This window comes from Aquarana catesbeiana, linkage group LG13 (genome assembly GCF_042186555.1).
Source record: "Aquarana catesbeiana isolate 2022-GZ linkage group LG13, ASM4218655v1, whole genome shotgun sequence".
Taxonomy (NCBI): Eukaryota; Metazoa; Chordata; class Amphibia; order Anura; family Ranidae; genus Aquarana; species Aquarana catesbeiana.
Window position 1 is genome coordinate 188,719,438 of NC_133336.1, and position 15,133 is coordinate 188,734,570.

General features: G+C 41.0%; 1 protein-coding gene across 2 annotated transcripts in view; it reads right to left on the reverse strand.

Moving 5' to 3' along the window:
* Positions 1-3,496: 3,496 nt before the first annotated feature.
* ANP32E (acidic nuclear phosphoprotein 32 family member E) overlaps positions 3,497-15,133 on the reverse strand; it is a 38,651-nt gene continuing 27,014 nt past the window's right edge. For both annotated transcript variants that reach the window (XM_073610583.1, XM_073610581.1), the window contains 4 exons: positions 14,101-14,266; positions 13,284-13,432; positions 9,860-9,923; positions 3,497-7,503 (listed from right to left, as the gene is read on the reverse strand). In XM_073610583.1, the coding sequence (XP_073466684.1) occupies positions 7,430-7,503; positions 9,860-9,923; positions 13,284-13,432; positions 14,101-14,266 (453 nt within the window). In that variant the 3' untranslated portion in view covers positions 3,497-7,429. The remainder of the gene's footprint in view (positions 7,504-9,859; positions 9,924-13,283; positions 13,433-14,100; positions 14,267-15,133) is intronic.

The window sequence follows — 15,133 nt, forward strand, 5'->3', positions numbered from 1 at the left end:
AAGTATCTGCTCCCCCGGAAAGGTGCCAAATGTGACACCCTGAGACACAATGGCTTTATTCTGCTATGAATTAGTGTCATTAAATTACCTTGTATTGCTGGATGTTTGTTTGGGGCCGTCTTTGGACTGTATCCATAGAATGCCTGTACTGGGGAAGAGGAGATCAGTTGTAGAGAGACTACAGGCAATACTGGTGTTCTCTTAACCTTTTTTTGTCACAGCATCTATAATTCAAGTACATAGAAGTAAAAATACATATAAAAAAAAAAAAAAAAAAAAAGGGCAACTCCACTTTCGTGGGACCAGAAAAAAATAGCTATGCTTGGGGAAAAAAAAAAAAAAAAAAAAAAAACTAAAATTATATAATTTTTTTTTTTTTAATACAATCGTGACTCAAGTCATCTTGTAATTGAAAGTCATTAAAAATGACCTTTCAAATCTGCAACACTATTTTTCCATACAATGCAAAATTGCCAACCTGGAGGCATTCTATACATCCTCTGAAAATGTCATTTCCTGCATGTGCGATTGGCTGATTTTTCCAGAAGTCTACACGAAGATACAAGGTCAGAATTTTTGACATCCCCTGTAGCAAAAATATCATTTTTGGCGAAATAGTCTCAAAAAGGGAAATCATGTTTAAAAAAAAAAAAAAAAAAGCAGCCCTTGCCACTTTCCTCAGAGCCCTGCAAGTGGTTCATAATTATAAAACCACTTCCATACAGACTAGGGCTATACCGATACCACTTTAAAGGGGTTGTAAAGGTTTCATTTTTTTTTATTTTTAAAAACATACATGTCATACTTACCTCCACTGTACAGTTAGTTTTGCACAGAGTGGCCCCGATCCTCTTCTGGGGTCCCTCAGCAGCTGTCTCAGCTTCTCCCTGCAAGAGCTAACCCCCCCCCCAGGAAGCGTTCTCCCAAGGGGGTTAGCTTGCGGGCGCGCTCCCGTGTGATGCAGTCGGCAGCCATAGCTGTTGAGTGTATCACTCGGCCCGCATCATTGATTTGATTGATAGCAGCGGGAGCCAATGGCTGCGCTGCTATCATCCAATGAAGAGCCCACAAGAGCTGGGGGAAAGAAACGCGGGATTGCGCCCGCGGAGATTTGGGGCTCAGGTAAGTAAAACGGGGGGCTCGGAGAGTGCAAGGTGTTTTTTCACCTTAATGCATAGGATGCATTAGACCCCTTTCACACTGGGGCGGTTTGCAGGCGGTATTGCGCTAAAAATACCGCCTGCAAACTGCCCCTAAACAGCCTCCGCTGTTTGTTCAGTGTGAAAGCCCGAGGGCTTTCACACTGAAGCGGTGCGCAGGCAGGACGGTGAAAAAAGTCCTGCAAACCGCTTTTTTAGAGCGGTGTATTCACCGCTCCTGCCCATTGAAATCAATGGGACAGCGCGGCTATACCCGCACTGTACGAGGGATTTTAACCCTTTTTCGGCCGTCAGCGGGGGTTAAAACCGCACCGCTAGCGGCCGAATACCGCTGCAAGAACGACAGTACAGCAGCGCTAAAAATAGTGCTGTTGTACCGCCGACGCCCCCACCGCCCCAGTGTGAAAGGGGCCTTAAGGTGAAAAAACACGAAGCTTTACAACCCCTTTAAGACCGAGTACAAAGTACCAAACTTTTTTTTACCAAGTACTTGCCGATACCGATACTTTTTTTTTAATGTCGTGTGACTGTTTTCAAAGCACAATACAGATTAGGTGGCACCGATAGGATTATGTGGCACTGACAGGTGGCATTTATGGGCACTGATAGGCAGGCACTAAAAATGCCATGGGGAAAAGGCTGCCTGCAACGCCCATCTTGGTACTCCTTGCACTCGGCCGCATGAAAGCAGCAGCCATCTTGTTACACCCATCCCATATAGTTCGGGCTGGGTGTAACAAGATGTTCTCTGCTTGCTTACTGCAGGCGAGTGCATGGTGTACCATGGTGGGTGTCGGGATGTCCAACTACTGACGTCGACACGGAATGTCATTTCCGTCGTTCCGCTGGGTCGCCTAATCTCTCACAGGTATCGGATCTGGCATCGGGAGCATTTGTGCAAGTACAATTACTCGAGCAAATGCTCGGTATCGGTTCCGATACTAGTATGGGTATCAGGACAACCCTAATACAGACCAATTCTGCACATGGACACAGACAGCTATTCCTTCAGAACAAAAAGGTAGGAATCTGCAACAAAGTTTGAAGAGGTCTACCCCATAGCAGTTTTACTGCTACAAGGTGGCACCTGTGCGCCGATCACATGTATATGTACGTGATCCGGCTCTTCTGGGTAGAGCGCAGTCAAGCACGGTACCGCAGACTCGCTGTCCGTTAGGGCACGCCGATTGTTCAGTGCACATGTAAACAAGGCAGATCGCCGTTCTGTCAGTAGGGAAAGCACTGACCAATTAGTTCCTGCAAAGCAGGGAACCAGATCTAAGCATTCCTCTAGTAAGAGCACCTCCCCCATATAGTACACAAGATAATTAGCTAGGCATACAGTTCTACTTTTGATTGCCCCTGATGTATAACCCCTTCCCAGCAAGTGTCATTAGTACAGTTACATGCATACTTTTTAGCAAAAATAAAAGGGTCAGAATGTCCACCGCAATATCGCAGTCCCACTATAAGTCGATCGCTGCCATTACTACTACAAATAAACACATCCCATAATTTGTATATGTAATAACTTTCACGCAAACCAATCAATATAAGCTTATTGGGTTTTTTTTTACCAAAAAATATGGAGAATACATTTTGGTCTAAATTTTTTGAAGAAATTAGATTTTTATTGGATAATTTACTTCTGTAAAACCTGTTTTTTCAAAAATGTTATTTTTTCAAAATGTTATTTTTTCAAAGACGGGTGATCAAATACCACCAAAAGAAATCTCTATTTGTGGGGAAAAAAAAAAAGGGGACATAAAATTTAGATAGTGTCCCACGACCGCACAATTGTCAGTTAAAATAACGCGCGAGTGTTGTCTTGCAAAACGAGCAGAATTCAGGCTCATGGGGTGTGCAGTACCGCATTCGGCCAGAGGTGCGAGGGCACTGGTGACACTCGGAACAGTTCAGAAATAACCCGTTCGAGCCTTTCCGAGTTCAGCCGAGCTGTCTGAGGCTCTTTGGCGCCCCCCCCCCACCTCTGGCCACATGTGGTATTGCATTCAATAGAAGTCAATGCAGAATAAATTAAGTTTCCATTGACTTCTATCGGGAAACTTGCTTTGATATGCGAGTGCTTTGGATTACAAGCATTCTCCTGGAACGGATTATGCTCGTAATCCAAGGTTCCACTGTACATAGACCACCCAGGAGAACATCTGTTCTGAACAAAAGGGGAGTTAATCTTGAACATTTCTGTAACACATTGTCTTTCTATCTCAGCCTGGATTGGAGCGTGCAATGCATAGCCGACATTTGCAATGTTAGACTACAAACCATAAACAAAAAAAAAAAAAAAGTATGATGACAAAGAACTACAGCTGGGACCAGGTAACACTGTTATGGCTTTATTTCAAAAACAAAAGTTGCACATTTAAAAGAATTCAAAAGTAACTGATCACACTATATACATACTGCCATAAAAGAGTATCTCAAATAGGACAAATCCCCCTCTGCAAATATAAAAACCCCACCCTTATAGATTTCCAAAAAGAAAAAAGAAAATTAAACATTGAATCTGAAGGCCGGCATAATGAGTCTAAAACATTTTTTCCTTCCAAGATGCATTAAAATGGCTTACATGTTACAACATAAGTTATAGATTTTTTTTTTTTTGGTATATGTATATATTTATATATGTATATATAGCTAGATCTCACATCAGGCCCTAAATTGGATTTAAATAAGCATACGGCAGCCATGCATCTGTGTGCTAACACCAGTAGAAGTTTGCCCTGGCCTTTAGTACAAAACCACCCCCCGCCCCCACCAAAAAAACAAAACACACTAATACGAAAGGGGTAATCTGATGATTTATGAGTCAACAAAAGGACTGCATTACCGTGATCTTCAGAAACACAGAGACAAGCAATGACTGTGCTAAGTCTAGCTCTGCCACCCAGTGGTCATTCTGTAGTATAGCATTGGCTTATAACATGATAGGGATTCAAGACTCAAATTATTTATATTGAAGGAAGGGGGGGTTTATACGAGTATCATCCAGGGATAATTTAGACAAAAACGATGAAAACTTTGTAAACAAATCTAAATCATACCTTAAATCCCGTGCACACGATCAGATTATCGGACGAATGACCATCAGTTTTATTTTTTTTTTACATGCTAATCTCATGTTGAATCTGATGAGTTTACTATCGCCACGAAAATTCCCGTACGACAGAATAAAAATTCGGAAGCGATGTCATGTGTTGTAATGCGTTTGTATTGCGTTTTCAAACAGCTATACTGATTAAACGAAAATTGTACGATCTGGCATCGTACGAAAAAAAATTTCCGTGCACGTCCGATAGAATAATATCGGATGAACTGTCCTGATTGGCTCTCGAAAGCTCTGTACTAACGATCCGATTATCGTACGATCGATTCAAATGCGGCACTTTTCGTATGATTTTCGGATCGTGTGTATGGGGCTTAAGTCTACGGCTTGCAAGCTAAGCCTTGAGATATTGTGCTTTCCCTGGAAAGTATGTAGCAAACTGCAAATTAATTTAATACAATTCAGTTAGCAATTGTACAGCCAATTACGAACCGAATATGCGTCAATGTTACTATGCACAGGGTCAGTCTTGGACTCGTCTTCCTAAAGCCAGCCATAGAAGGATCAGATCTCAGTAGTGTTAGTTTTAGTCTTAAGACTAAAATGGTGTTTTTAGTCCCATTTTTAGTCTTCTGCAATTGTTTTAGTCGTATTTAGTCGACTAAATCTCCAGTACATTTTAATCGACTAAAACGTAGGACATTTCAGTAATTGCAATTTAGTTTTAGTCCTAGTCTTAGGACTAAAATGGCATTTTAGTTTTAGTTGTTTATAGTCATCTCAATTGTTTTATTCGTGTTTTAGTCAACTAAATTAACACTGGATCTCAGTTGTTTCAACAGGGACTGGCTGAGAATCGATCCACGAATGGGCAAGGCTGATTGCATTAAAGTTGATTGATGGACCAGTACTAACAGCCTGTCTTATTTTTTATTTTTGCATGCGATTACTGTCAGTGGCTACAGCCGCCAGCAATGATCATTGCGCTCTGCTGGCCGAGAAATGATCCAAGGGCTGAACACAATAGTGGTGCGGGAGGGAGTCATAATATTGGAGGTGCATTTATTATAGTTTTCTAAAAAGGTGAACATGTCCTTTAAACTGACAGCCAACACTTCCATTAAGATCCACGTGCAACGCCCCCCATACTTGTGCTAAAGGGGCTGCTGTAACCCATTTGCTGTAAAACATTGTTGACTGTCCTGGATTCTACAGCAGCCAGGAGTGAGAAAATCTGACAAGTCAACTGTCTTTCAGCTGAAATCAATTTGACAGTTGACCAATCGCTTCAACAAACCCAACAGGGGTGTAATTTTTTTTTTTAAACAGAAAAATGTATGTTTTACACAAAATCTAAAATATCATACATTTGGAACGACCACCATTTTATTATCCGCTTCAGAAAATATGTTTGGGGTTTTAATTAAACTTCAGACCCAAATTGTTTTTCTTACGCATGTGCAATATAAAAAAAAAAAAAAAAAAAAAAAAAAAAAGCTTTTGCAGCAAAACGGGTGTTTGCGCCTTTAACAAAGCTTTAGGCAACTGGCTAAATGCTTTGAAATCGCTTTGTAACATATTGATGTACGCACTACTCTGATGCAGGGGAAAGGACTTAAAAAAAAAAAAAAAAAGAGGAGCTCCAGTCAAGCCAGCTACAAAAACTGTAGCTGCTGATTTATAACAGACACTTGCCTGCCCCAGGATCCAGGGTTGTGCTCACCCAAGGGGGGCATGCCAGGGACTGTTGGGAGGGAGGAGGCCTTAAAGTGGAACTTCTTTTGGGTGACGTTCCGCTTTAAGAGTACAGAAAGGCTTGGACAAGAATGATCGATCCCATATATAAATGGCTAGCGTCAATGCACAAAAATATTGCAGAGATTGTCTAAACCAGTTCTCAATTCAGAGTATTCCTGAAGCTACAGTATATGGTGTAAATACCTGAAGACCCCACACTGCATTGCAACATAAATAAATATAGGTGGCAGTCTTCTACAGCAAAGAGATAGCATGGCGGCACATGACTGAACGCTAAGGAAAAACCCTTTAGAAGCTTGAGCTATTGAGGAACACAGACCTGTTGTGCAGCTGCTGGCAAGGGCATACTGTAACATACACGGGCATTATCAACTTACAAGTGCTATTACTTACAGCCAGGAATTACCCATCACTGATCATAGAAAAGTGAAATGCAACTGGCTGCCATCGGTAATCACCCTTCGAACACCACCCTTTGGGAAGGTGCTCATACAAAGTCATAAAATCATAGCACAGTCCAAGCATCACAGCCCACAAGTGCCAACTTTACAAAATCCATCTATGCAAGACCCCTTTCACACTGGGGCCGCCTGTGCGTTAGCGGTAAAGCGCAGCTCGTTTTATCTGCGCTTTACTGCTGTTTAGGCGGTGCACTTTTAACCCCAAAGAAGGGGTTAAAAACTCCCATGTTGCAGCGCTTCTGAAGCGCTGCCCTTTCATTGCAATGGGCAGAGGCGTTTTGGAAGCACTGTATACAGCACTCCCAAACCGGCCCAAAGATGCTGCTTGCAGGACTTTCTAACGTTCCGCAAACACACCGCCCCAATGTGAGAGCACCCATTACAATGAATGGCAGGCAGTTCTCAGGCGCTATTTCCAGTGCTAAAGCACCTGAAAACTGCCTCAGCATGAAAAGGGTCTTCGAGATAAACAGGACTTGCGATTCATTACCCTAATCCACTATGTTAACTTTGTTGTAGCATTTGACCAGTTTAATTTTAAATCACAAAGCAATTGATGGTACAAGCTTGCTAAATGTCATCGTTTTCTCTACCTTGTATTAAGAACAAACTTTGCACAGGAAGCCATGTTCGTCTTTTAAAAATCCACGATTTGTGTTTAATAGTCATACTGATTAACCTCTTCATTCCCCAAGGAGTCTGCTACGCCTCTGGGACTGGAAAGGCAATGCAAAAAAGGAAATTCAGAAGGATAATTTATTCTATGGAGGATAACTAATAAAAAGGATCTCAATTGTCTTGACTGGAATGATAAAAAGGGCACAAAAATTGTAAAACCACACCTTTTTTTTTCCTATAAAAAGTTACATGTTAAATTCTGTAGGGACATCTATTTTACAGGTACAGACATACACATCTGCATTATCGCTCTATCAACCCCAGGGGCTCAGAAAGACTGGTCCTAGCGTTCCACATATGGCGCTTCAATCTTCGTCTTCATCGCCTTCATCTTCTGCTTCCCGCTTTCTCTTCTCACCGCGTTCTACGGCTTCCTCTTCTGGGGGAAGAAACCAAAAGTATTAGAAATACATTTCAGAAGACAGTCAAATCGCACGTATGATTTACACAAAGTGAGGAAATCTGCCTTGTGTCTTCGGAGGGAATTTTTGGTGCATTTTCAGCACCTGCTGTAAAGTTTTACCTTGAAGCTAAACTCAGACCAGAAATGTTTAAACTATACTCAAACCTTTGTGATGTGTTCAAGTGTGTAGTGTTAGGAAAACTTTGCTTTGCTGGGGTTTTTGCTTATATAATCCTCGGTATAGGGTTGTGTATTTTTTTTTTTTGGTTGAACTAGATGGACTTGTGTCTTTTCAACCCAACTATGTAAAACCTAATTTAAATGGGCTTCATAGAGCACTAACACAAGTCTATGTAATTTAAAGGCAGTGCATTACCATGCAATAAAAAGCACAAGAAATGTCAAGGTGCGCTGGTGACATTAGGAATGGTGCAGCAACGCCATACCATGCAACATATGTCCCTGCAGCACAAAGTCGTACACCTTCAATTATTCAATTTGTTTTTTCTCATCCTGCTTTTTTGCAAAGCCGCAGCGACCGATAAAATGCTTACTGAAATGCAGCATTTCCAGGGCTCATCTTAGATTACATCCTGTAAGACTAGTGGCCACAGCTTCTCGCAAAGTTGCCACTTTCTTCAGTGGGTAAGAGCGGGGCATCTCAGACTCCCAGTCAGTTCTACCCACAGAATGCATGGATTTGATGGAGACAGGCCAGGAGACTTTGGGTCTGGGTCACCCATTATTACATCCTGCAGCCACAAACTGCCTACACGGACCACCATTGGATGCATAATTCCCAACGCATGGTGGAAATGGTCTCAAATAGTGCCGGCAACCATTAACAGATGTGATGGTGCTTTCTTGATTCTCCCCCCCCTCCAATACTGCCCGGGAAATAGCTGGCTTGTGTCATACACAGACGTCACAAATATGTTGAAAAAGGCAAATCTATCAAACTATACAAATGTGGGGAAAAAAAATGCTAATTTTTAAGCCTAGGTTCACATTGGGTGCGTTGTGATTTTCATGCGGTTTGGAGTGCAATTCTAATGTCATAATAGTCTATGGAACTTAAAACCAGACAAAACACAGCCCCCCCCTTTTTTAAACTGCATCAAAATTGCACCGCAGAGATGTGAACAGTCTTCAAAAAAGTTTTCACTCGACATGTGAATCTTTGTGTTCTTGAACGCATCTGAACTGGAACAGATATCCATAAGTGTGGGCTCAATGTGGGAAACAGACTGAAACTATCCAGAAATACAGCTTTCAACTAGTTTTTTACATGCAAATAAAAACCCAACTTATCTAACAGCTTGCCTACCGGGCACTTCTACCCCCTTCCTGCCCAGGCCAATTTTTAGCGCTGTCACACTTTGAATGACAATTGCGCTGTCATGCAACACTGTACCCAAACGACATTTGTATCATTTTTCTTTTGGTGGTAATTTAATCAACACTTTCGTTTAGCAAAAAAAATAACCCAAAGACCAAACTTTTTTTTCCCCCACAAACACACCACACATTCATAGTATGTTATAAAATTTTGCAAACAGGTAATTTTTCTCCTTCATGGACTTGCGCTGATGAGGCAGCCCCAGAGGGCTTTCACACTGAGGCGATGCGCTGGCAGGACGAAAAAAAAAAACAAAAAAAACAAAACTCCTGCAAGCATTTTTCGAGCTGTGTATACACCGCTCCTGCCCATTGAAATTAATGGGCACCATTGCCAAACCACTGTTTGCGAGTCAGTTTAACCCTTTTTCAGCCACTAGCGGGGGTTAAATGCGCCCGGCTAGCAGCTGAAAACACCTGCAAAACTAAGGTAAAGCACCACTAAAAATAGCAGCACTTTACCACCGACGGCCTTGATGCCCCAGTGTGAAAGGGGCCTTAATGATTACAGAGTTGCATTAATTTGTGTCTTAAATCTATCTGGAGCTCAGCTATAATAAAGCCATCATGGTGCTCCAAAAGACTGCCCCTTTCCTTTGTTAGAAAGTCAGGCATTTTAAAATAACTGCACATTTTAACTCTACCAGATAAAGATCCCATCAAAGCTGTAATCCAGTGTACCTACATTATAAATTTATTGCTGTGACTAGGTTTGGCCTGTTAATGTTGTTCGTATTAATTCAACACTAGCTGTAAAAAATGCTGCTGCATCCTACCATAGTCCAGCTGTCTCCATGATTTTGAGCTGCTAAATCTCCCCCTCCTCCATAACATCATACCCTGCTGAAATAGATTACCCTATACAAGACTGGCGAGTTTCCTACCACTAGTTAAAGTAGGAAATGTAAAAAGGTTTAATTTCCTATCCACATACCTTCATCCTCTTCCTCTTCCCCCTCACCACCATCTTCAACATAATCATCGTCATCCTCTTCATCCTAAGGAAAATAAAAAATATGGTTTAAGAGAACTGGCTTTACGAGTCTCCAAAACTACAAGTTTCCCAACTTCCTTTTACAGAATAGTCTTATTAGAACAGATCGTCTCACTGCAAGCAGCACGTCTGTCATGGGACAGGTGTACACGGGTACCTGCAGGCAACCCAAGCTCCGCCCACCTTGGACTGTGCAGCCCCATGCCAGCAGAGTTTGAGAAGCCTTCCTGCTATTCACTAAACATCGTGAGCTGCCTTCACCCACATAGAAGTTTTCACATTTCATTTTCCTGGCCAAACTACTAAGCAAAAAAACTCAACTAGCTCAAGGGTTATTTTAAACTTTTACATTTTTTACAAACTTTGTTTTTTCAAAAAGTACAAGTATAACATGTTTGACAATGGTACACTCAATATAAAATGTTGTTTTACACCCACCAAAATAGTATGAGAAACATGAATCTTATTCACAAGATGATGTTGTACAGGTTGTCTCCAAGAGAGAAAAAAAAAAAAAAAAAAAAAAAAACTATTTTAAAGCCCAAATTCCCATTTTACAATTCACACCCACCCAACACGGATCTGGAATGCTTGAGGTCCTTGACAACCTGGGCTCACAAGAAGTTCAGCATCAGTCAACCAGAAAGAGGAACACTGCTGGACCACAGACGATGTGCAAGGAAGACCTGGAACGTGGAGAGCTGTATGGCCGATTTGTCCGAGCAGTGCAAGTCTAAATGCTTTATGAAAATAGCTAGCCTGTCAGATCAGGCACAGAACTTAGAAGAGACATGCATTCACAGACACCCAGAATGAAGCACCATGCATTTTTCTTCTTCTACGGGACCAAGTGACTTTTCAAACTATGTACCATCATTAAGGCAATTGAACCACGTAACCTCTGGAAGATTTAAACCCCCGCCCCTTAATGGCCAAGCCTTTTTTTGCGATACGACACTGCGTTACTTACACAATTGCACGGTCGTGTGACACTACACAAATAAAATAGGTCAGTTTTCCCCCACAAATAGCTTTTTGGTGTATTGATCACCTCTGCGGTGTTTATTTTTTGCGCTATAAACAAAAAAACACTATTTTGAAAAAGAAAAAGAAAGAATCTATCTCCATAATAAAACCTATCCAATAAGAAATCAAAAACAAAATGTATTCTTAAATTTAGGCTAATATGTATTCTGCTACATGGTTTTGGTAAAGAAAAAAATCCTAATAAGCGTATATTGATTAGTTTGTACAAACATAATAGCGTCTACAAGCTATGGGATGCATTTATGTAATTTGTTTACTTTTTTTTACACTAGTAATGGCAGTGATCAGCAACTTAGAGGGGCTGTGCTACTGCGGCGGACACTTTAACCAGTGACACTAATACAGTGATCAGTGCTAAAAATATGCACTGTCACTAGCGGGAATGCATTAAACCCTCTAGGTGTTACCTGTGCTGCTTTTACTAGAAGTAATGGATTCTAGTACCTGCTTTGCAGGAACACAGAATCCATTCCTCCCCAGGTCAAAACTGAGAAAGGCCTTGTTTAGGCATCTGAGTATTGCTGATGATCGGCGGGTGCTGGAAAATATATATACTTAAGTGTACTCACTTGTGTATGATAGATAGAGATATATAGATATATAGATATATATATATATATATATATATATATATATATATATATATATATAGATATATATATATATATATATATATATATATATATATATATACACACACACACACACACATACAAAAGTGAGTACACCCCTCACATTTTTTGTAAATATTTTATTCTATCTTTTCATGTGACAACACTGAAGAAATGACACTTTGCTACAATGTAAAGTAGTGAGTGTACAGCTTGTATAACAGTGTAAATTTGTGTTTCCCTCCCAGGTGTCACGTGACTCATTAGTGTTACAAGGTCTCAGGTGTGTTAAATTTGGTGTTATCGCTCTCACTCTCTCATACTGGTCACTGGAAGTTCAACATGGCACCTCATGGCAAAGAACTCTGAGGATCTGAAAAAAAGAAATTGTTGCTCTACATAAAGATGGCCTAGGCTATAAGAAGATCGCCAAGACCCTGAAACTGAGCTGCAGCACCATGGCAAAGACCATACAGCAGTTTAACAGGACAGGTTCCACTCAGAACAGGCCTCGCCTGGTCTACCGAAGAATTTGAGTGCACGTGCTCAGGTTCATATTCCAGAGGTTGTGTTTGGGAAATAGACGTATGAGGCATCTGCCAGCATTGCTGCAGAGGTTGAAGGGGTGGGCGGCAGCCTGTCAGTGCTCAGACCATACCCCGTACACTGCATCAAATTGGTCTGCATGGCTGTCTAAAGATGATGCACAAGAAAGTTCACAAACAGTTTGCCGAAGACAAGCAGACTAAGGACATGGATTACTGGAACCATGTCCTGTGGTCTGATGAGATCAAGATAAACTTATTTGGTTCAGATGGTGTCAAGCGTGTGTGGCGGCAACCAGGTGAGGAGTACAAAGACAAGTGTGTCTTGCCTACAGTCAAGCATGGTGGTGGGAGTGTCATGGTCTGGGGCTGCATGAGTGCTGCCACCACTAGGGAGCTACAGTTCATTGAGTGAACCATGAATGCCAACATGTACTGTGACATACTGAAGCAGAGCATGATCCCCTCCCTTCAGAGACTGGGCTGCAGGGCAGTATTCCAACATAACAACCCCAAACACACCTCCAAGACGGGAGGGTTAAGGCAGTGCTGGAAAATAATTGTGGCCACACAATATTGACACTGTGGGCCCAATTTGGATATTTTCACTTAGGGGTGTACTCACTTTTGTTGCCAGCGGTTTAGACATTAATGGCGGTGTTGAGTTATTTTAAGGGGACAGCAAATTTACACTGTTAGGCTTAGTGTACACGAGACATTTTTAAAACCTCTCCTGAACAATTTAAGTTGATAGTAACCCATGTTTAAAACTTCCGTTTAGCCGTGTTTACGTTTGGAAAAAATAAAAAAAAATTTGCCGCCTTGTACACAGGATTCTAACACTAGGATGGAGGCGGGATTGGCAGGGAGGAAGGTGCGTTCCGTTAGACCAACTAATCGATTTTCATTATCGATTAATCGTTTCAGCCCATACACACACACACACACACACACGTGTGATGCAGCGCACAGCTGCCACCCTGTAGCAGTAAAACCGCTATAGGGAGGTGGGCAAGCAGTTAAATTTTAGGTTTCCTAGAAAAAAAACTTAAACAAAAATGGTTCCTGGCAAATCATAATGATGCTAACAGATCACAGACTGTCTTATGTATAAAAAGCAGAGGATTGGTGCTGTATATAGATGGGACAAACTGAACTTACATGTATCTCTTCTTTCAATAAATACGATAGCCCAACTTCCTCATCCTCCCCCAAGTCTGATTCACCCTCCTCCTCGTCTTCCTCCTCATCCTCTCCTGGAGGGCCGGCCTCATCCTCTTCATCTTCAGGATATTCGTCTTCTTCAGACTCTGCAGAACAAAAGGACAAAGTATTAAAGTTCTCCTCCTAAACAATGCATTGCTGAACAGTCTCATTTCCTGATTCATCCCAACTTATGTCATACAGTATGCATGTATGGGACATTACCAGGATGCATTAGAATGCACTTTGTACTTGTGTAACTTAATGATTAGGGGATGGGCAGCGCTATACATTCCTAATCCGGAATCTCACACTTACAGAACACAAAAGTAAAAATAGGACTGTTTATATTCTGCCATGCATCATGTTACAAGATTACTACACAGTAAAGCCTAGTAAGGATTTACATACATGTTTAGGGTTAAATAAAAATGATTAATTTGTTACAATGTGAAATTCTAAAATTCATGCCCCTGCAGACAATACCAGTCCAGGAGGACAGGCCATATGAGCTAGCATGCCTATATCTAGAGGACCCCTGTTTGTGACCCTCATATTGATACCAGTCCATAAGGCTTTCAACGTCAGCTTTGGCTCCCACCTGCAGCAACTAAATCAGAACCTTCACTTCACAAAAAAGCAGTCCGGCCTGGCAGTTATAGCACAGGGACAAACCTGTGTTTCCCTTATGCGTTGTGTGAAACCCATCACACTTCTGAAGCCTGTGGTAATAAAGCCTGTCCATGGTATTCCAGACTACGAGTGGCAAACATACCGTCATCTTCCTCCTCTTCAGAGTCTGGGGCCTCATTGTCTTCCTGGTCGAAGCCATCTAAGTATGTGATTTGTGGAAGTTTACAAAATATTTTGTCTCTGTAATCTTCTAGGTTGGTGAGCTCACAATTAAAGAGGTCCAAACTCTTCAGATTTTTTAAATTTGTCTGGAAAAAAAAAAAAAAAGCCTTGATCAGAAAAGGAAACATTTACAATTGCAATAAATCCAATAAAATGCTATATTAACCCAACTAGTGCTTTACTAGTGGATTTACTTGTTTTTCCTCATAACATCTGTTAAAATGAGTTTAAACTCAAAAAGTACATACAGTGGATATAAAGTCTACACACCCCTATTTAAAATGTCAGTTTTCTGTGATGTAAAAAAAATAAAATAAAATCAGAACTTTTCCCACCTTTAATGTGACCTGTAAACTGTACAACTCAGTTGAAAAAAATAAAAATAATGTGGTTGCACAAGTGTGCACACCCTCTTATAACTGGGGATGTAGGTGTGTTCAGAATTAAGCAATCACATTCAAACTCATGTTTAATAAGAGTCAGTACACACCTATCATTTAACCACTTGAGCCCCGGACCATTATGCTGCCTAAGGACCAGAGGTCTTTTTCCAATTTGGCACTGCATCACTTTAACTTTTAATTGCGCGGTCATGCAATGCTGTACCCAAACGAAATTTGCGTCCTTTTCTTCCCACAAATAGAGCTTTCTTTTGATGGCATTTGATCACCTCTGCCGTTTTTATTTTTTGCGCTATAAATGGAAAAAGACCGAAAATTTTGAAAAAAAATGATATTTTCTACTTTTTGTTATAAAAAAAATCCAATAAACTCAATTTTAGTCATACATTTAGGCCAAAATTTATTCGGCCACATGTCTTTGGTAAAAAAAAGTTAATAAGCGTATATTCATTGGTTTGCGCAAAAGTTATAGCGTCTACAAACTAGGGTACATTTTCTGGAATTTACACAGCTTTTAGTTTATGACTGCCTATGTCATTTCATGAGGTGCTA